Source organism: Xiphias gladius, chromosome 23 (genome assembly GCF_016859285.1).
Source record: "Xiphias gladius isolate SHS-SW01 ecotype Sanya breed wild chromosome 23, ASM1685928v1, whole genome shotgun sequence".
Classification (NCBI taxonomy): domain Eukaryota; kingdom Metazoa; phylum Chordata; class Actinopteri; order Istiophoriformes; family Xiphiidae; genus Xiphias; species Xiphias gladius.
The window spans coordinates 19,427,022-19,447,904 of record NC_053422.1 but is presented as its reverse complement, the minus strand read 5'-3'; the positions used below and the strand labels follow the sequence as shown (position 1 = coordinate 19,447,904).

Here is a 20,883-nt window from a genome sequence, read left to right as displayed (position 1 = left end):
TATTTGCATGTTTTATGGATTGGATTGTGTAGGGTGTTTTCCTTGTGCTTTTATAGTATTTTAGATGAGAACCCTTTTCCCACACCCCTGTTTTAGTTTACATTGCCCCTGTGAGCGAGCTCTGTTCTGTTGCTTTAAGAACCTGATGTTAATATAATATAATTGCTGGTTTGGTACAGTGTTTCATGACCATCCAGAGGGAATGTAGAGGTCCATAAGCTTTACTTCTCTTGAGGCTGTCTGCTGCTTCTCAAGTGCACTTTAAAAAAATAAATAAATCTATTGACTTATGTAGTAGTCTTTTGCCAGAATATAGGGGTAGCTGACGTTACCTCTCTTCGTCCTCCTCTACACCCCCCCCATTCTGTGACTCATGTGGGTGTTGGGCTGAAATAGTTTGGTGTAGTTTTACATTCCTTATATAGTCTCTGAGGAGTGAGGAGAGGCTAGGGCTTGCCTGTGCTGCAGACAGTGTCGGGGGTAGGGTTTGCCAACAGAATCTTCTTGCCCTAGCTTTCTGACTCTGTAGCTTTCTCACAGGTTTGGGCTAGCAGCCAGCCCCTGAGGACAAGGTAGGTTTGCATGGTGGCATCTTTGGTAGCTAGCTGTGTGTCATGGAGAGCAATGAAACCTGGTAGGGTTGAAAGAAAGGAGGGGGGTTGGGGGGCAGCAAGGGTAGAAGGCGAGGTGCAGGTACAGAGGTCAGTGGTACAGCTGTAACTCGCAAGTAAGAGCAAGCGACATCTCTGCGTCTCAAGTTGCCCCTGGTTCTTAAAATTACTTGGTTATTTTGTGCCATAAGTTGTTCTGGCGAAGTTGTTTCACACTATTTTCATAGTTTCAAAGCTGTAGTCTATATTGTATCTGTATTTATTTATATGTAAAATATTAGAAAATATCAAGGCAAGTTTGTATGTTGTGGAAAAGTGTGCCTATCTTTGATTTATAATTCAGTTTAATGGTTGAATTATGAATTGAATACAATGAGATTCCTACTCCCACTCACTTAAGGAAAGAAGATAATTATATCGCTGCTGTTCTTATTGTCCGGGTTATTTATGATGCTGATGTTTTTTCTATGGTACTCATTTGCATGGCGGTATACTTTGGTACACTCTGAACAGGGCCACTGTAGAAAGGCTCTCTTCAGATTATAATGCAAGGCGTGACAACCTATTAGTTTGTGTGTTTTTAATAAATGTTAAAACCTTGCGTCCCAGCAGCATCACTGGGAATTTATTGTCCTGTAAATTGTGCAAATATCCCAATTCAAAGGGTGAAATTTATTATTTCTACCAAAGGACACATTTCATCTATTAATGTAACATGGTTATTCTTAAAACTGAACTTTTTCAAGATTTAATCCATAGAGAAACTGAATGTGTGTGTTTCGGCCTGTGTGGCTTCGAGCCTTATTAAGAAACCGTTTCCTCCTTTCTCTTCCTCAAGGCTATGAACATATACTCTGTAACCCTCAGCGGCCCAGCGCCTTGGGGCTTCAGGCTGCAGGGTGGCAAGGACTTCAGCATGCCCCTCACCGTGTCAAGGGTAAGAAACCGTTATTAAGAGTAGTCCACTTTTGCGCTTCTCTGCATTTGTGATCACAGTGGTCTTTGTACTCTTTTTGATGATTTGCATTGAAGATCATCCTCTAAAGTCATTTATGATCCTGCAAACTTCTATTTAAAAGGCTTTGCCGTATCACAAGAGTCTGTTTAGTGTGTTCAATATACAAGCTTGGTCACCACATAATAACCCCGCCTGAGCATCTGCATATCATCATTTGTTAGTAAAGGATGTTGTCTGCAAAACTGTGGTGTTCATTTTTATATCACTCACATTTTATAGTGTATATACCAACCCTTATCCAGTCAGTCTTAACATGCAGCGCCTTTTCATTTATACTATTCACTGTTCACAAGAACATGCTGTCTTTTTTTTTTTTTTTTTTTTTTCAGTGGTCTGTACTCTCCATGTTAGGCCATTACCTCTTCACCAAATTAATTTTCTAATACTCTATGAACTAATGTTGCTATTGAAGGGAGCAGCAGCCACTTTCCAGGCCTTATAAGTGCAGTAGTGCTTTGCCTGACAAATGCATAGTCTCACACTTGCAGTCACACAAGCATGCGTGCGCGCAAAATCATTCCAACATTGCCGCCAGCTACTGCGCACGCAGATCTGGCATTTTATTATGCACTTATTCTCTATTGGCATTGTTATATTGCTACCTTAGAGGCTGGGGTGATCTATAAATGTTAGACTGATTTACATTTATTAATTCATCAGTTCTGTTAAATATTTGCAGTTTCCCTATTTCAGAAATAATTGGGTGTTTAATAGGTAACTATTTCTATATCTATGGGTCAGTCGTGGTATTAGCCCCACAAGGTTACCCCACATAGTCTCAGTCATTCAAACCTTTGATTTACTTTGTGTTATTAACACTGTGCTTTATCTGTGCTCTATATTCTTTGTTTCTTAGTAGTAATTTTAATGGAACATCAAGATGAAAAGCTGCAATCAAATGATGCACTAGTATGTGCTGCTTTGGTTAGTATGGTATTCAGAGTCTACAGTGTGTTGTAAATTGCATCGCACTGAGGTGTGTGTAACCCTGTGGGGAGGGAAGCAGTTATCACCAGCCCTGTCAGTACATGTCTTGTATCTGCTCGGCTTTCTGACAGGCACTGCAGTCTGAAAGACAATGTTCCTCTTGGATTCATGACAGGAAACCTTTTCTTCTACCCTACAGATGTTAAAACCTCATTCAACGAATGGCCCAAAACAAAAAAGGGACTCTGGGTGTCATTATAGGAGTTGACTTACAGGAGTTTCAGTCTTGATTGTCAAGGGGCACTGTAGGTCGAATGTCAGTGGGTGAGTTGTCGTAGTTGTAGTTGAATTATCTTGACTAATCAGCCAGTGCCAGGCTAGTTTTTCTGCAATCCATTTACATTACATATGCTGGTTATTTTCCTCACTGAGAGAAATATGGCTTACATTTTCCATAGTGCAAAGCCTTTCTCCACCAGCGTCTCCTTAAATTTTGTTAGACCCAGGTTAGTCTGCACAGTCTGGTGTTAGGTTGATTATCCTCCCAATCTGAAAAAACAAAACAAAAAAACAACAGTATTTCTATGATTTGGAGCCTTAACAACTGGTCAGTGGCTAATATCTTTGAGGCTTGTTCCAGCAGTCCATGCAGGCCTTCGGGTACAGGAGTTATGAAGATGTGACAGCCTCCCTGTCTTTACATCTCAGGGACTGTTGGCCCTCCCCGCGATGGTCATAAATACTGGGCAGTGAATCGCACAGTCACAGAGGATGAAAACAGCCCAACAAGGGGATGTAAACCTCAAAGATATACAGTATCCCTTAGTAACAGGAAGAAAAGTCAGGCCTGCAGTCACGGGGCTTACACCGAATGAATTTAGTGGATGGTCTTTCTTTGCTGGCTTGTAGCTGATGAGATAAGTATCTCAACCCAGACAGTCAGCTAAAAGCAATTACACAATGAAGAACATTTGGAGTGACAGGACAAAAGCCTCAGTAAAATGCTGTAAGGCAAAGAGATTGCAAGGGATAGCTCCTGAAAGATCAATGCTTTTAATTGGCTTTTGTAAAGATTAGATAACAATTAGAGTTGTTTGAGACTGGATTTATTTAGTGCTCGTTGTTATTTAGTTAATTTGAGTTTGGTCTTTAGTGAGGCTGATTGTGACATCAATAACCTTTTTATCTTTAATCCTATCTTTTGTATTTGATATTCTTTAAATGTGGAATTTTATCATCTTGTATTTATTTGGTAAGTTGTGGGTCTGTGACTTGCTATCTCCTGTGTGTGTGTGTGTGTGTGTGTGTGTGTGTGTGTGTGTGTGTGTCTGTGTGTGTTAGTAAATGGGTTTCCATGATCTACGAATGCTCATGTTTCCTTCCTCCTCTGTCTGCGAGCCTGGAAAGCTATGCTTTCTCAGCATTCCTGAGATTTTTCTTGTATCCACCCTGTCACTGCCGACAGAAAATCCTCTCGTCTCCTTTCTGTGTCTGTCTTCCACACTCACTTTTCTCGTTCATATGATGGACTCCCCCAATCTCATTGGAGTACTTTTCCAGTGAGATCAGAGGAACGGAGACCATGCCAAGACAAACTGTTAAGTCACTGTGAAAGGAAAAATAACTTCTTGTCCCAGCATAACATGGATACACCCATTTATCAGCTTAAAAAATATGTTAAACTTTTATTTGATGGTTTTTTTCAATATCAATATCCCACTCCTTCGGAAACAGCTAATTTTCTTTAGTCATTTTAGTTTTAGTAGATGTCACCATCACATCGAGAAGGAAAGGATTATCCTCTGACAGACGTCTCACATGAATGGGTCAAACGTGTGTTAAACACGCATCCAGTAGGCCCTCATCATACGAGCATTTCCTCTTATGAAAACTGTCCTCTGGAAATCTTGAGGCAGCCAGTTAATTTGCTGTGAGTTTGATCTTGCTACCAGAAAAAGCCTTGCACTACTTTTTACACTTTTCTAACCGATCTTTGTGCCAACTTTTTTTTTTTTTTTTTTTTTTTTTTTTTTGAGACGACGCCAGTCTTAAGTAAAATTATATCTCTCTCCACACGTTTGCTCCAACATCCTGTTTCAACAGGAAAGTAATAAAATTTAGGAAGAAAGATATCGCCATAACACTCTTTCATTGCTGTTTCAGTTGAGTCTACCACTTTCTGGGGCAGCTCTACAACTCTTCTGCGGAGTTTCTCCATATACAGTATCTACCCCAGATCTCATGCCACTGCGATTCCATAAACATTACGATACTATAACTGAGCCTCCTGAGCACCCATCTGGTCTCTTTCGACAAACACATGCCACGCCACTGAAATCAAACGGTCGGAGAAAATTGCGGATGATGTCATGTCAATAAGCAAGTAGGGAGGTTTGTGACTCTCCTCCACCACAGCTGTATGTGTCATCCAGTCTTGAATTTGTCTTTCTTTGTGTGGGTCTTTTGTCTGGCTTGTAGGCCATCTGTTTCTTTATCACTGGTATACTCTTAAAAATTCCCTCTCTCACTCACACACACACACACACACAAACTCAGGGTTAAGAGGCCTTGTCCGAGGAGTGAATTAATAATTCAGTACTCTACTGATAGATTGTCCGCAGGGGGCCTTTCTTCTGTGGCTCATTGGATGTGAATGTCTTATGTTGTGATCAGTGCAGCAGTGTTTAAAGGTAAGTTAGTGCTAGGTGTTCCACTGCAGTCATTACGGGGTGACCACATACTTGCAGGTTGGGTTTCCCATTTCTCAGAGGGATATTTATTGCTTTGCATCAGCTGTGCTGTGTGAGTGATGTAAGGACAGACTGTCTCTCGGCCCCCAAATAGCCATGGAAAGAATAAAAGTGAGCCGGTGCAGAGTTACATGGCGAGTATATCTACAGCAGTGGATAAACTTTAGTGCATTATTAGTTTTAACCAAAAACAAGAGTTGCCAGCTAAGAGCGATTATGAGGCCATGGCTCACCTGTAGGGTCAGTTAAGGGAAGCACTTGAAGCACTTCAAATGAATTCAAGATGTTGCATTTTGAAAGGTTGGCTAATTCTTTGAAATACGATAGCTTACCAGAACAGCTCTGCTGCTGTGCTCTGCCAAACAGCCTTGAAACAGGCTACGAAGCTAATCCCGTAGTTGTGAATACCTTCAGTTGTACAAATGTCATGTCACTGGTGTGAAGCGAGCTCCAATCGTATTTGCAGGAAGTAATTTATGACAGGATGGGCCTGCCTCTCCTTTGTTACGTGCATCAGAGGAGCTAACCATATCAAAAAGCCATCTTTGTGGTATCGCTGCTACATGATGTGCTCATACATCATCTGTTGTGAGGTACATTGTAGTGTGTTGCATTCAAGAACATGTTTTCCACTGTCCTTCGCCGTATTGACAAACCGCTGAGAGGGTGTAGGGTTTCCGTCCGCCCCCTACCAACCAAAGGTCTGAGCACAGCAACTTTAACTGCTGCCTTATCAAGTGAGGGAGCAGCTGCACTCTGAACCTGAGCCAGGAGTGCAGGTGTCTGTGTCCATCAGTAACTCCGCTCATACAGACACACATGTACGTACATATACAATCTGCAGTCTTTACGGCTTCATCTTTTTCTAACCTTACATTCAGAGGTTGACAACACAGGTAAAATCTAAGTAAGGTGTTGGGCCTACCTGAGCCTCCAGAACAGATTCAGGGCTTGATGGCATCGATTCTCCACAACTTTGAAACTCTACTGCAGAGAGAGAACAACATTCTTCAAAAAGCTATGCGCTCATTTACGTATTTGATGATAGTGGTTGAGAGTGCTTTCTGACAGGTTACTTTAAAATCTTTTCAGATTTCCCTTTAATTCTTAACTCTATTTGTTACAAATAGACTAACAAAGCCCCCCACGCCACTTCAAGGTTAACTTGTACCAACTTTTATTGCCAAGTGTAATTCTCATGAGGAGCTTCTTTTAATAATTCTCTCTGAAAATACTGGAGTTTTCTGTCCATATTCTGTGCAGCATGGGTATCCATTACTGCACAGGCTTATAATATTTTAACTATTTCAATTTTTACAGAGATTAAAGACTATTTATTGTGCTATCATTTAACAACAACAGCTTCCTTGAGGCTTTGACAGCACTTCTGTGACTAAAAGTAATGAGATGTTGTTGTTTAAAGGTAAACAAAGTAACTGTTGAACACCTTGTCATTTTATGAAACTACAAGTTTTACTAGCCAGTATAGTAGTAAAAATGGGGAAGGACAGCAGCTCTCTGCATTGAACCTCAATGGCATTATGACAAACTGTGCCACTTTTCAGAATATGTCATATGTGTCCGTATCATAGTTTTTCTCCAGTGTATGCTGCTAAAATCCTTTGAAGTTCTTTCCAAACTGGAGAAATAATTTCTTTATTAAGCCCTCTTATTGCTTCCAGTGAGTGCAAATCAAAGGCAATTAAAGTGATGTTTGAACTTGGCTGTAAAATAAGTGTAGCTTGGATTGCCTCCTGAGGAATGCATTTCTGCCTATTTTTAGCTTTGCCATGTTTTGATTCAAGGCAGACTTTAACTTTGTTGTCTTTGTGGGGTGCGGAGTAGTTTTTCAGCCTGAACTGTCATCATTTTACGGAGCATATTACCTCCCCGCTCACACAAGTTTTTATGTTTAATGTGCAGAATCAAAGCGGCGAGTCTGGTAGCTTAGCTGAACATGGCAGAAAACTATTGATTGAACCGCTGAGTCCTCTGAGCTTTTGATGAGCTAACATTTGCAGGGATCCATGACATCAGAGAGTAATCCTAATAGGTTTTTTGCCAGAAATCCTGGCACCCGCTCCCTTATCTGATGCTGAACACTTTGTACTCCAGTTATCTGAGAATTTGACACAAGTCTCGAGTTTCATTAAGCCACATGGGCAAGCTGACTAAGCCCTTACTAAACACGATTTGGCATCGGCGCTGTGCATAATAGTGGTTTTAGAGGACATGGCAGACAGTGTAGTATGTGCACATGTAGAAAACCATTACTACCTGTACAGACTATGGCAAGCTCTTCCTGTTTGTAACAAGAATCTGGCCTCCGTTGCTCTGACTCACTATGTCTGCAGTCTTGGTGTCAGTCCGAGAGGATGATGTCATGCTTTTCTAGTGAAACTGGTCATGACTTACCAGTCTTAATGAGGGAAAAAGTGGATGGGTTGTTCCAGTAAATGATGTGACTGTTTGTAACATATGGTCCATGTCTGCAGCTTTCGGGAGTTCCTCTCATAGGCTTAAATCACATCTGCAGTTAATCATATGGTGATGACTGATGACATCATGATGACCTGTAATGCCTGTTCCCAGTAGTGTTGAGTGAAATATCTCGCTTGGCTTGTCAGACTCAGACACACAGACTCCCTGAGTTGATTATTAAGTGTTGTTAACAGACGGTACAGGAAAGTCAAGTGAATAATACTTTTTTGCACATTTAGATTTCCTGCATTTTGATACGTGTGAGATAAAGGCTGGTAATGTGCTTTTTTTTAACTCTGGTTTTAAAAATATTTTTGTGTAGAAACATGCCGTGCTGACAACATAACAACAAAATAAAAGTGAAACGGAGGCAAGGCTTTTAAAAATGCGCATTATTTTTTTTTCAACCCATCCTTGAAACAAGAAGATACAAGACAACTGATAATAATGCAGAATTTTTTTTTTTTTTAAATAGTTACTTAAGTTGCACTTTGGCACGTTTTTGTTTTCTTCCACTGTGTGTTCATTATCACCTCCTGTGAAAACCTCTCCACTTATTCTTCTAACTTCTGTCTGGTTTCCTTTCCTCCAGCTGACCCCGGGCGGGAAGGCAGCTCAGGCTGGTGTCGGGGTGGGAGACTGGGTGGTGTCCATCGATGACACAAATGCAGAGGACATGACCCATGTGGAGGCACAAAACAAGATCAGAGCAGCAACAGACTCCCTCACCCTCGCTCTCAGCAAGTAAGTCGCCTGGCAGTTCATGAACCTCTCCGAGAGGACTCACCCTCCATTTATCTCGGTCAACAGCATAAATCACCACAAAACACACATCCTTACTTTGGGAAAAACGAGATAGTATAATGTCCTTGAATTTTGGCCCAGTATGAAAGATGGTTGCAAAATACATTTAAGTTATCATCACACACATTCCATTATTTTACCTCCCCAAGGCTTTAATTAGTTTTAGATTTGGACCTTACTCAAATTTAATTTTACTCGTAAGTTACACCCCACTAGTAAATGCTGTCAAAAAAGTAATTATTCCTGCCGGGGAGGTTATGTTTTTGATCCAGTTTGTCTCTTTGTCTAGTACAGTAGTTAGCAGGGTATTTCAAGAACTGAACTGAACAGATTTTAGTGGAATCTGGAGTTTGTCCATCAGCCCAAGAAGAATTAATTAATTAATTAGGTTTCGGTACAGATAACGCTGTCATATGGTCACTTAGAAAGCGCTTAATGCTTTTGCTCATCAATCTTGAACTAAGGCTTCGAAGAGAAAATCTTTTCCTGGATTCCTTGTCTGAACTATATCTTTGCATAAAATCCTTGCCCAATTCCACCCACATATTTTTCAAACTTTTGTAAACTCCTGTTTTTTTTTTTTTTTCTCCTCACCCAAATTTTATGCAGGGAAGAAGCATATGTATGTCTGTTTTTAGGTTTTTCTATTAATAACGTGCTGTTTCGCTACAAATGTTTGCCAATGTCTTGCTGGCAGTACCTAGTTGAAACAAATAGCAGTGCATTTTGCAATTGCAACCACATTCGTAAGACAGGTGCACATATCAACCCGGAGTTATCCCGCGAAATATGATGGCATTTTTCTTATAGGTGGTGCAATTTTTAATGAGTTAAATGGCTATAACTTGGTGGTCATGGGTCTGACCCACATGACATTTTGCACAAGTAAACCTTGTACAAAGCAAATATTCCCAGGATTTCGATTTTCTCCAAAATTCAACAAATTCAACCACTATATGTATTTTGATGCCAGTTCAAATCAAGGTGCAGGTTGGAAAAACCTCTCGACATGATCATTAAAGTAACAAGAGGATTGCACAGTACTGGTAGAGCTACTAGCTTGGTATTACAGTAATATTCTGTCCTTTTCATCCTAAAGAAGCAAGAGCAGCTGTGAATAGTCTGCAAGCCAACTACTGTCAGGTAGATACATTGGCCTTTGATCGGTTGAAATGCCATTTTCATGGGTACCGCACCTTACATTATGCCTCAGCTTTATACTGACGTCAGAGAAATGTTTTCCTCAGATCGAAACAATTTGTTGTTAAGAAATTAGAAAAATAGATTTTCCTGGCTCACACTTGAGTTATTATTTTGCACCGGATAACCTTCATACAAGCAGCACTCGTACCTGCTCACGTAACTTCTACCAGAAATTCCTGACTACAAGCCAGAATGTTTCATCATGAGCTTAATTATAAGGAAACAAAACAGCATGGATGTCTCACTAAATCCAGTGGGTCTACCAGTTCATGTTTTCCTTTTCATTAATGGGGTTTTTGCAACATATGACTGGAAGACAGGAAGTAGACAAAGCTATTATTGAATAATGGTTGTAGTCATTTTTTAAGCAAAAGCGCAAAACATTAGCCGGCTTCTCAAATGTGAGGATTAGATGATTTTCTTTGTCATACATGAAAGTTAACTTTGTATCTTTGGGTTTTCGACTGTTAGTTGGACAAAACAAGACATTTGAAGACAATTGGCTTTCTGACATTTCATAAATAAAATGATTGATCGATTAATTGACGAAATAATCGGGAGATTAATCTATTACAATAGATACAATCTATATAATAGTTGCAGCTCTAACATAAAATCAGTAATGAAGGCAACGCTTAACTTTGGATACTTACATCAATATTGAGACATAATGTGGTCTGCTAATGGAGCAAATTTGGTTGAATAGAATAGCTTGGAAAAAGATGAAGAGAGTGAAAGAATAATGGAGGAAAGACGAATAAGAAGAGAGGGAAAGTACAGAGAATGTTAAATTTAGCAGGATCAGTGGCTTTGTAGACTATAACTTCCACTGTAATCTTGTGTTTTAATATGTAGTTTAATGTTATGAAATATTGCAGCAGGTTATTATGACGAGTTACTGGATCTGGTTGAGATACTATAAAAGATCATACTCTTTGCCAGCAAAGAGCTGCAATTCCTTTTTTCCATAAAGCCAACAAGACACATTGCTGATGTTGTATGTATTTCTTTCCCCTGCAGATAGTGGACTATATTTCGACCTACTAAATGCCTTAAAAGGAGTGTGAGGGAGAGAGAGCGGTAGACTCATTGGTTGGTTGGAGTTTGAGAGTGAGAAGGAAAAGGAAAGGACAAGAATTAGAAAAGAGACAGTGAGAATCTTTTTGCTTTGTGGTGAAGGGATAAGAATCAAGAGGTGATGTCACGCTGAGGGATAGATCAGAGTTTGTCAGTTTTCATACATGAGCCAGATGTGCCCCGTCTAACAGGGTCTGTTCGGAAAGACAAAAATTAATGGCAGAAAACACTGTTACTGTGCATTTTAAAACATAAGTCATAAATCTATTTAATGAAAGAGTGGTTATCTTCTTTTACCTTTTAACCCACAGGGAGTGGTGCAATGTTTTGATAGACCTCTAATAAGCCGGCATGTTTATTTAACAGCAGCCATACTTTTCCTGCTCTCTGTGGTTTGCCTCTTCCATTTCTCATCTCCTTGTGGAGTCCAGCTATGATAAACATTACACATTTTTCCACTCTGTTTTTGCCCGTGACTCCCTTCCAATGAATCCCCAGTCTGTCTTCATCTCAACCTCTCTTGTTGTTATTATATTGTAAGACAAGCAAATACTGTTTTCCTGAAACACTTCTCAGAGAGGAGCTATTGTCAGTTTTATTTATGCGTATCTTGGCAGCCATCCACAGTTTCTTTTATGTCAAGAGAGGAGGACAGCTGCATGGTGATGAGATATGGCCTATTGTTTGGTTTAGTGCCCCACTTTGTTCAACACCAGTGACCATCACATGTCTTTTATGGAGAAGATTTTGGTTTTATCCAAAGCCTTTAATAAGGAGTGGAATATAAAAGAAATGGGCAATAGATTTTCAGCTTCAAAGAATGAAGATGATGTAGAATCTACAGGGACAGACTAGGTCCATATTTCAGTGTTTCACTGCCAATGACTGGCCTGGAGGCTTGTGGTTGGAGTGTCTTGGTGATGTGTGCAATGTTGAAAACAGTATCTTGGGATTTTTTTTCTGAGGAGAAACATTATATCTGACATCAGCCTGAACTGCGAGCATGCATCACCTAAAATAAGTGACCCATGAAATGAAGCAGGAACTGATCTCATACAGTGCGCATATTCGGTTTCAGCGCAGGTCAGATTTGAAGAAATTTATTCTGTGAAGCAGCGACTTAATCATTTCCATGTTTGTTCATTTAAGTTCAGTTGGCCAAAATAAATTCAGTAACAGAACAGCCCTCATACCCGTTCCTTATATCCTTATTTTAAGTGTGACTCATCAAATTGTAGGTTAAGGCAAGCTGAAGTACTATGAATGTCGCATGGATTTGGCTTCCCAGAAATGTGACATGCACGGACATGCCAGTATGCCTTCCCTTTGCTCCTATCCCTGTATCTATTCAGCCCTGCTGTCATCCTGTCTTTAACATTGCTCTGTCAGTGGTTGACTATGCCATGATATGAGCAGTTGTTCATTTCTCATTGACCCAGGAAGCAGAGTCCATTGCTTTTTGTGTGGTTGTACTCTGAAACAATGAGGAGGACTGCAGGGCTGGTTCATTCTTGCTTAACGTTATTGTAGCTTTGTGTAGCATGCAAACTGTGGTCAGGGGACGGTAGTGATTTATGTTTGGTTATTTTAGAAGCCAGCAGCATTGTAAAGCTTGGTGCCTCCATGTTTAATGCGTGAAGATATTTTAATGAGCTATCTGCTGTGTTGCTCTGGCACTGCAATAATGTGAATACTGAGACTAGAGTTAAGAAGTGTACAACATTGTGACACTTGGAGTATTCTTAGCTGGGGGGTTTAGGTGGGTGGGGGGGCTGCACACAGTCCAACACTGTGTGAAAAGTAGTGAGGTTTGGGGTGTTTATAATACCAACGCAGAACAAACTTCCGTGTTCTATCTTGCTGATTACCTTAATAGCTGAGATGTATGGACAGAAGGGGACTTTGCTTGAGACACTGGAGTCCATTGGGCGTTAAAACACAAGCAATTTCAGTAAACATGTCTAGGTTAACCCAGTTATCTAAACCACTTGTTTAGATATGAAAACAAAAGTGAAGTTATAACCCAAAATTTCCCAAACACCCTGCATCCAACAGTAGATTTTGCAGGGCCACTTCTTGGTTCAGTCGTACACGAGTCATTCTAATGCAGTTTTATGATACATGGATAATTGTAATGGATATTCTGAGTGTATTTTCTACCATTCTGGTATCTGTGAGTGGTTTAGATAAGAGGGCTAAACCAGCATTTCCCCTCATAAAATCTGTCTCAAACAAAGTTCCCGAAACTCCCTGGTTAGGCAATTACAGCATGTAAGTAGAATGTTGTTTTAACCATTGGGAAACTATGTTTTAATTACTGTCCCCATGTTTTCTGTCCACAGAGCTTTCAAAGCGGGTGGAGACCAGAAGGTAAGACTAAATTTGTCTGAAACACTGAGCTCACCTCTGTATAAACACTTGGATGCTCTGGCATGGTCTGCTACTGGACTACAGTGACATTAATTGAATCTGAAACATCCTTTAATCATTGTCCACAACTGACCTCAACTCTGTGATACGTCACTTTGTGTTTAAATTCAACTGATTCACCTGAGTCATCTGTCAGGCTCTAGCAGAGCCCATGCACTGTGCATTAGCAAAGCATCAGTGAGTTGCCTAATGAGATGTTTGCTTGATTGTTGAGTGTTGTGAATCTTCTTATGAAATTCTGTGTAGTCTATTTTGTGATGCCCTTGCACAATCCCTGGTAACAGAAAAATACTGATACATTTAGTTAACTGTCAAACCTCTCGAGAGCTACTTGCCCATCTGATTAGAGTTTGAATAACACAATAGTGCCATGAACTGCATTGCGCTGAATGCTGTTTTAGAAAAGCAGCTGGAACATAATAAACAAATGTTCCATTTTAGTAGGTGTTCTTTTGCAATCCATGTATAATGCTCAGTGAGGAATCTCATTAGTGAGACATGTGAGTCAAATATGACAATTTCTCACTTTGAGCATTTTTATTTTAACGGCAGTAGGAGATTATTTTGGCCAGTCCTTGGCTGACTGCCAAGACAAATAAAATGGCTGAGTTCACACTTCTTAAGCACTTCTTCTGTGTGCAGAGAAAAGCCTGCAGGCTTTGACAGAGCTGCTCCTGCAGCACGGAGTAATCATTTGCCATTAGAAAATACTGTGCTGCAAGGGGAGCTTTTTTTTTTTTTAAACATAAAGCTTGGGATTATGCAACAGCAGAAGGAACTTTTCCTGTGTGTCAGAAATGTCTAACTGCATGTTGTGCACTGTGCTGCATTGTCTCCCTCTTCCACACCCTCATAGGACTTGCTTGCACCAGCTTCTGTTCAGCCAAAGTACTCCTTTGCCCCCAGCACAACCATTAACAAGATGGCGAAGCCATTTGCAGCAGGTGGTGATAGTGCCAACTCAGGACCTGTTATTAAACCTGTTGCCTACTCGCCTAAACTTAACACTCCGAGCTCACAGGGCCGTGCCAGTTCGCAGCAGCCACAGAATGGGTAGGTGGATAAATAGACACTATTAACTTTGGAGCCACAATGTGACTGATGTGGTTTTAATGGTATTTTTGACGTCTCATTATTCTGGTTTTGCACTAAAGAGAAAATAACTCCTGCGGGATTTCCGACCTGCATTATGTTTAGAATTTCCCTCAATCACTACTACAGTATACTGTCAAAATGAAGTCACAGATTTTTAAGAAACATTACAGAAAAGAACAAAGAGAGAATAAAGAATAGACATAAATGTATGCTGACCTACTGCTGAGATCAACTTTATTATTCCACTGTCTGCCAGTTATTTAACACACAAGATGGCAAGCATATGATGACTTTTGTATAAATTTATGCTACTGGTAAACACGGTAACAGTAATAGTAACCTGCAACTATAGATTGTGTCATGATAGACTGTGGCCATAGAATAAAAGGAGCAGGGAGAAGGTTGTCAAAACGGACCCAGATGATCTGGTCAGCCTTTAACATAAATTGGGTCAGGCAGATGAGCAACGCTTTTTTAACAAAACAGGGAATATATAGCAGACACATGCAATTCAAGCTGGCCTCAGTGGAATTTATCGAATGACAAAAATTGTTTTTACAGAGGTGAGTGAGACATGTGTCAATAATCACTCACAGTTTTATGGTCTTGTAAAATCCGTTTTATTTTTCCTCTGGGTGTGTGTGTGTGTGGGTTTTTTGCTGCTGCAGATGTTATAATTTAGTTTTGTTAATATAGATTTCTTTTCCCATCATCCTCATTATAGTGTGTGTGTGTGTGTGTGTGTGTGTGTGTGTGTGTGTGTGTGTGTGTGTGTGTGTGTGTGTGTGTGTGTGTGTGTGTGTGTGTGTGTGTGTGGGAGATAGAGATACAAACTAAAAAGTAAGACTTTTAAGTTTACTAACTTATAGCTTGACAGAATGGATTTTCAAATACATGGAAATACTTTCAAACTCACTGTGCACTAAACTTTGGACTAAAAGTATTTCTCAGCTCTTAAAGGCCGTGTTTGTCATGGTACTCGCATTTTTGACTTCAGTTTCTCTTTATCTAAAGCATCACTACATAAGTCATATCTCCAAATAAATTTAATTATATCTCTTTTTGCATTATGCTTGAAAATAATTATCTTTAATAGTGATCTCACCAGAAACCAATTAATTTTGAAATTTTTTTTTTTAAAATACATTCCATGAATCTGCAGAAATCATAGGGCACTAGCACAGCTAGTTACTTGTCACATCAGAGTAGTAATGATGGAAAAAACTTGATCATTGTGCATCTTTTTACTGTGTTTAAACAAGGTAGGAACTAAATTGTCAGTTATCAACAGCTTTTATGGGGCAAAAATGATGTCTTACTAGCTCTAAGAGAGAGCCCTTCTCATGTGTAGTCCCAGAAGCAAACATTGGATCTGTTGTGTTGGAAAAGTTAACCTCTAATGCGGTTGCAAAAGTTTCTCCTTTAAAAATGTCATTGATCAGTTTGGCTGCTGACCTTTGGGTATAAATTATTTTAAAAAATAGTAACTTGGTTTCAAAGCTGATTGTTTAAAAGCTGTAATAAATTCTGCTCTGTAATAAAATGGAGTTAACCAAACTCTTGCAGCTATAATCAAAAAAAGAAAAACAGCAGCATTCTCCAGTTTTTATTTTACCACTCAGTTTTCAAATTCTACAAGGATTCCAGGAATGGACCCAGATACATTTTACATGATCCTGAAATTGGCAGTATCACATGAAATGTCTTCAAGGATAGGCCAGTCTGGTTCCTGTAATTTGGGTCATGGTAGTTGGTAGTGGTCTGACTGCAGCCATTGGTGAAATGCAGTCTGTTGCTTTATTTAGCCTCACTCATAAATTCTGCTGACTTTTCACACAGCCTTTACTGCCCCGGTGCTGGATTATTTAAGTAGCCTTACTTGCTTGCTTGTGAAGTTTCTTTGCAGATGGCCCAAACACATTCCTCTGGCCGTCTTTGAACAGAATAGTGCCTGATTATAAGTGTCAGCCCAGTTTGATGAAGACATTGTTGGATTTCTTCAGACGGTAATCAGCAAATGTCCAATATGTCCAGGCCTGTCGGATTGAAATAGGTTTTGCGTGATGTTGTTTGTACAGAGCTTACACTGACATCATAATGGATCACTGCTGTGGCATTTGTGGGTGTAGACGGGGTATCGGAGCACAAGAAAAATTAGAATAACTGCAGGGACAGAGAAAGTAGATAAGGGTTTTTTGGGCAAATGCGCAGACACTTGCATATCTCTGAAAAGCATTTGTGCACATGGGTGAGAGTGAGCAGAATGGCAAAGGTTTTGTGCCAAATCTTGGGAGTCATTTTGGGTCAGGGTGACAATAGATGATTTGACAGGGAAACAATGGCGTCTTTCTCACAGAGCCTGTTGACGATAACAGCATGACTCGTGTCACCTCTTGCATGTTTTTTTGCATCCTGCAGTGTTTTTGGTCTTCTGCTGTATAAAACCGCTGTCATATATTGACATGTTCTGCTTCACCTTTAATCCAAAACTGAACTCTGACCTCTTTCTCTCTTTGTTTTCCCCTTTTCTTTTAACTTCGCAGATGGAAACTCTTGACAAGTTAGTATATTTCTTTTTTCATTGACAGTCCAGTACAAAATAATAACTGCTGGTTTGCCTTTACATTGTCATTCACACTCAAACAATCATTCCCATCCTTTGACACGGTGTTTCCGAACCTTTTTGTCGTGTGACCTCTTAAAACAAAGCAGTGTGTAGCTTTCTTGCAGCCCCTTTGTGGGCTTACCCTCAGGTTGGGAACCACTGCTCTATTAGAATCCATTTCACCCTTTTCCTGTTAATTCACCAGTTACTATCTCATTATATCGGAGAGCTTTCATTGATTATATAGGCCAGAATTACACATTTTAGCATTGTATCTAATAAAATAGATAAAATAATCTTTCTCTAATTATTCACTTCCCCTTCTGTCCTTTGTCTTTCCTCTGTTAAATTCACACAATCTATCTTTGTTGATCTTTGGTCTGTTCTACAGGGGTGAAGCTACTTTCTATGACGATATGTACCTAGAGTCCAAGTAAGGAGAAGCTGCATGTAGGCTGGTTTGTGAGCTTAGAAGGTTATTATGGCCAGGCTAATAACGACCAAAAAAAAGTGCTGATGTTCTTGTGTAGATTCAAAGACTGGGTTTAAAGAAACAACGATGCCAGGTCATTAATAACCATTCATCTTTCATTCTCTACTTGCTTTTTGATGAATGCATGCTGCAGTTGACCTGCATCTGCGTTGAAAAATATGTTTGAAATGAAAAGCATTTGTGCTGCTCCTTGAGTTGTTTAGCAGAATAAAAGCTTTACTGTGTGGTAAAAGTCTGCTGCAAATAAGGCGAGGTACTATAGTCTGACAGCTTTCCTCCCATTCCCCCTCCATTCTGATGACAGTTAAATACGATTCTAATGTGGTAATGTCCATTTATGAGTCTACAGTGTGCCCATGAGAAATCTTAGTAATGGGTATCCATTAGCTCGCTTATTGCGTGACTGTTGTACTGAGCTCTTAAATACGCTTAAGTATTGCATGATCTGTTCAGGATGTCCTCTATTTTCAAGGTCACCTGATTAGCTGGGTTGGTGTGAGTGGGTAGTCCCTTGATGGGATTGTGTTAACCGCGCCTGCCGTGTGCTGCTGCTGGGTGTGTGTGCAGGCACGGCCTCAGGGTGGAGAATGTGCCCTGTTTTATCCCCAACGACCGCAGCAAGAAGAGGCTGATCCAGGACACTGAGGACTGGCAGCCCCGCACCGGCACCACCCAGTCTCGCTCCTTCCGCATCCTGGCTCAGCTTACAGGCACCGACTTCAGTAAGTCAGGACTGAGGCCAGGAGAGTGGGTAAACAGAGAGGGCGGTGTAGGGGGAGGCCTGTGACTGAACAGTTGATCTGATGTGATCATAGTGACTATCAGTGAGAATGACAGCAGAGTGAGTGACACGGGAAAGGTGGGTAACAAGGGTTGTCCATTTTTCAGCCGTAGAGAGGGGCCTCAATTGTCAGGTGGCTGCTATCTTCGGTGACAGCAATGCATTTTTTTTTTTTCTTTTTTCATGACTGTAACCAGTGTGACAAATGAACTGCACATCTACATGTTGATCATCACAGCAGAGGCTGTGTTTTATATTATTACTTATCACGTTCTTGGTTGGCATGTGCTCAACTGGCTACTTGTCTGTCAAAAGGCAACAGTAGGTGTGTGTGTGTGTGTGTCAGCTTTATCAGTAAGGCGTGCTGATGTGTGTGTCTCTCCTGGATCTCTCAGTGCAGGACCCAGATGATGAAAACATGAAGAGGTCCAGGTAAAAACTTGAGTGTCATTGATTTGAACAGTCACGAGTCTTTGTGTTTGTGCACTCGTGTGTGGAAGCTTCGGTTTGGCAGTTACTTTGAATAATATCTCTAAATCTACTTTTAGTTATATTTTGCTGTTGAAATTTTGCTGCTTCAAACATTGGCATTTGTGGTGTGATTTGTACATTCTTTGTGACATTAGTACAACAGTCTGCCTTAAGACATAATTAACTAATTGCTTTTAATAGAAATTTGACATCTTTGCTCATTTGCTTTCTTGCTGAGTTAGACGAGAAGATCGATACCGTTCTCATGTCTTTACGATTAACATATAGCTGGAGCCAGCAGCCAGTTAGCTTAGCAGAAAGACTTTAAACACGGGGAAACAGAAATAATCATATCATATAATCCCCTGTAAATCCACAATGTGTTATTTTTACACTTCGGTTTTTCTACAGATAAAACAAACAAGATGTAATGTGTTAAACAGTGGAGCTTTTAGAGGTGCTGGTAGGCAGATTTTGTTACCTTTGGACAGAACCAGGCTAGCTGTTTCCAGTCTGTTAAATGTGAAGCTACAGCCAACAACTAGCTAGTTTACCTTACTACAAATGGATATGAGCCAATCTTCTCATGTAACCCTCGGCAAGAAAGTGGTTAATTGTATCTCCCAAATTGTCTAACTATTCCTTAAATGCACTTTATAATTTACCCAACCTATCATATCTTTTTTTTTTTTATTCTGTCCGTGCTGTTTCACCTGTTTTATTCCTCTGCTCCTTTTTCACCTTTTTTATGCCCTTCACTCCACTTTCTGCTCTCTCATGCTCTATTTTTTATTTTTTTTTACCCCCCCCCCAATCTATTTCCTTCCTTTCTATCTCTGTTTCATATCTCTATTGCTTGCGGTCAGGGAAAAGTTCCTAACTGAGATTCAGAGTCCCCGCTATGCCCGTCTGAGGGATTGGCACCACGACAGGTCTGCTCGCGCCCTCAATATCAAATCCTGAGCGACATCCTGGACGCCATGGGATGCAGAGCCCAGCCAGAGCCTGCTAGCGATAGCCATACCGCAACGACTACTTGACAAAGACGATGAAGATAGCCGACCGTCCAATGGCAGTTAACAGAATCACCTCTCAGATACTGATGAGTTGAAGAAGTAGTCTGGGAAAATAAAGAAAAACAGAGAAAAAAAATAGAAGAACGTAGCCTAGATGACAAAGCCCAAAGTGGAACCTTGCATACTGAGCCTAAGTGTAAGATCTCCATCTGAATTTCTGACTTGATGATTGTTGACAGCACAGTGGACCACTGTGTCTGTAGCCCTATTTTCCATTTCACACTGCGTTAAGTAGAGTAAACGAATGGGAAGGTGGGAAAGGGGGGTCTCAGCAGTGGGAAGTGCCTTTCTGTTTGTTATTCCTCTTTGACTGTGAAGTTCAGACCCTCCTTTGATCTCTCTATCGCTCTCTCTCTCTCTCTCTCTCTCTCTCTATCGCTCTCTCTCTGCCTGCTTCCATTTGAGTTCTTCATCCGGTAGTGTTTTCATTTCTGATCCCCTCATCGTGTAGGCTTCTCCAACCATTAAGATAGAAAACAAAGATAAATCTGTACTTTTTTCTGCTGTCATCAAAAATATAAAACATGAAAAAATGCAACTCTTGCTTCTCTGTCCTTTGTTCTGTTTCTTTTCTTCTTGTTTATTCATAATTGAAGCTTAAAATTATACATTTCTTGATATCCAACTCTAATTTCTTCTCCTTTTTTCGGTTAGTCACAACAGTTTCTTTATTTACCTGTTGTACTTAACAAAATGTAGAAGCGGGGATATCCTCAGTATCCATGCAGTTTTGATTTAATGGGGTGCCCTCTCAAAGATCAGGGTTCAAGGTTTCCTTTTACTGCCTCAGAGAGAATTTTGTAGTCAGGCGTAAAAACAACAAATGGGCATGCACACATAAAGTATTACAAATTCATTAAGTGCAGAGGGGCACAGTGAGGAAATGCAGACTTTAGTCTGTTGGAATTGCCTGACTTAAAAATACCCAAGAGTAATAAAAACCTAATGAAAAGACCAACATTATCATATATAGAGTTCAGCTGAGTGGTTCCTGCAGTACAATGGTTTTTATCAGAGATCTAAGTTGGCATTAGCCTGATTTAGATGTATAAAAAGAAATG

General features: G+C 40.2%; 1 protein-coding gene across 7 annotated transcripts in view; it reads left to right on the top strand.

The window, feature by feature from the left end:
* The window catches only part of pdlim7 (PDZ and LIM domain 7), a 30,025-nt gene that overhangs the window by 1,149 nt on the left and 7,993 nt on the right, over positions 1-20,883 (top strand). For 2 of the 7 annotated variants that reach the window (XM_040120465.1, XM_040120468.1), the window contains exons 2-7: positions 1,450-1,548; positions 8,380-8,531; positions 13,214-13,241; positions 14,158-14,354; positions 16,940-16,956; positions 18,671-18,707. In XM_040120465.1, coding sequence (XP_039976399.1) covers positions 1,450-1,548; positions 8,380-8,531; positions 13,214-13,241; positions 14,158-14,354; positions 16,940-16,956; positions 18,671-18,707 — 530 coding nt within the window. Of the gene's footprint in view, positions 1-419; positions 573-1,449; positions 1,549-8,379; positions 8,532-13,213; positions 13,242-14,157; positions 14,355-16,939; positions 16,957-17,392; positions 17,435-18,061; positions 18,217-18,670; positions 18,708-20,883 lie in introns of those variants that run through there. The other 5 variants (XM_040120466.1, XM_040120467.1, XM_040120469.1 and 2 more) reach the window with 5 other exon arrangements.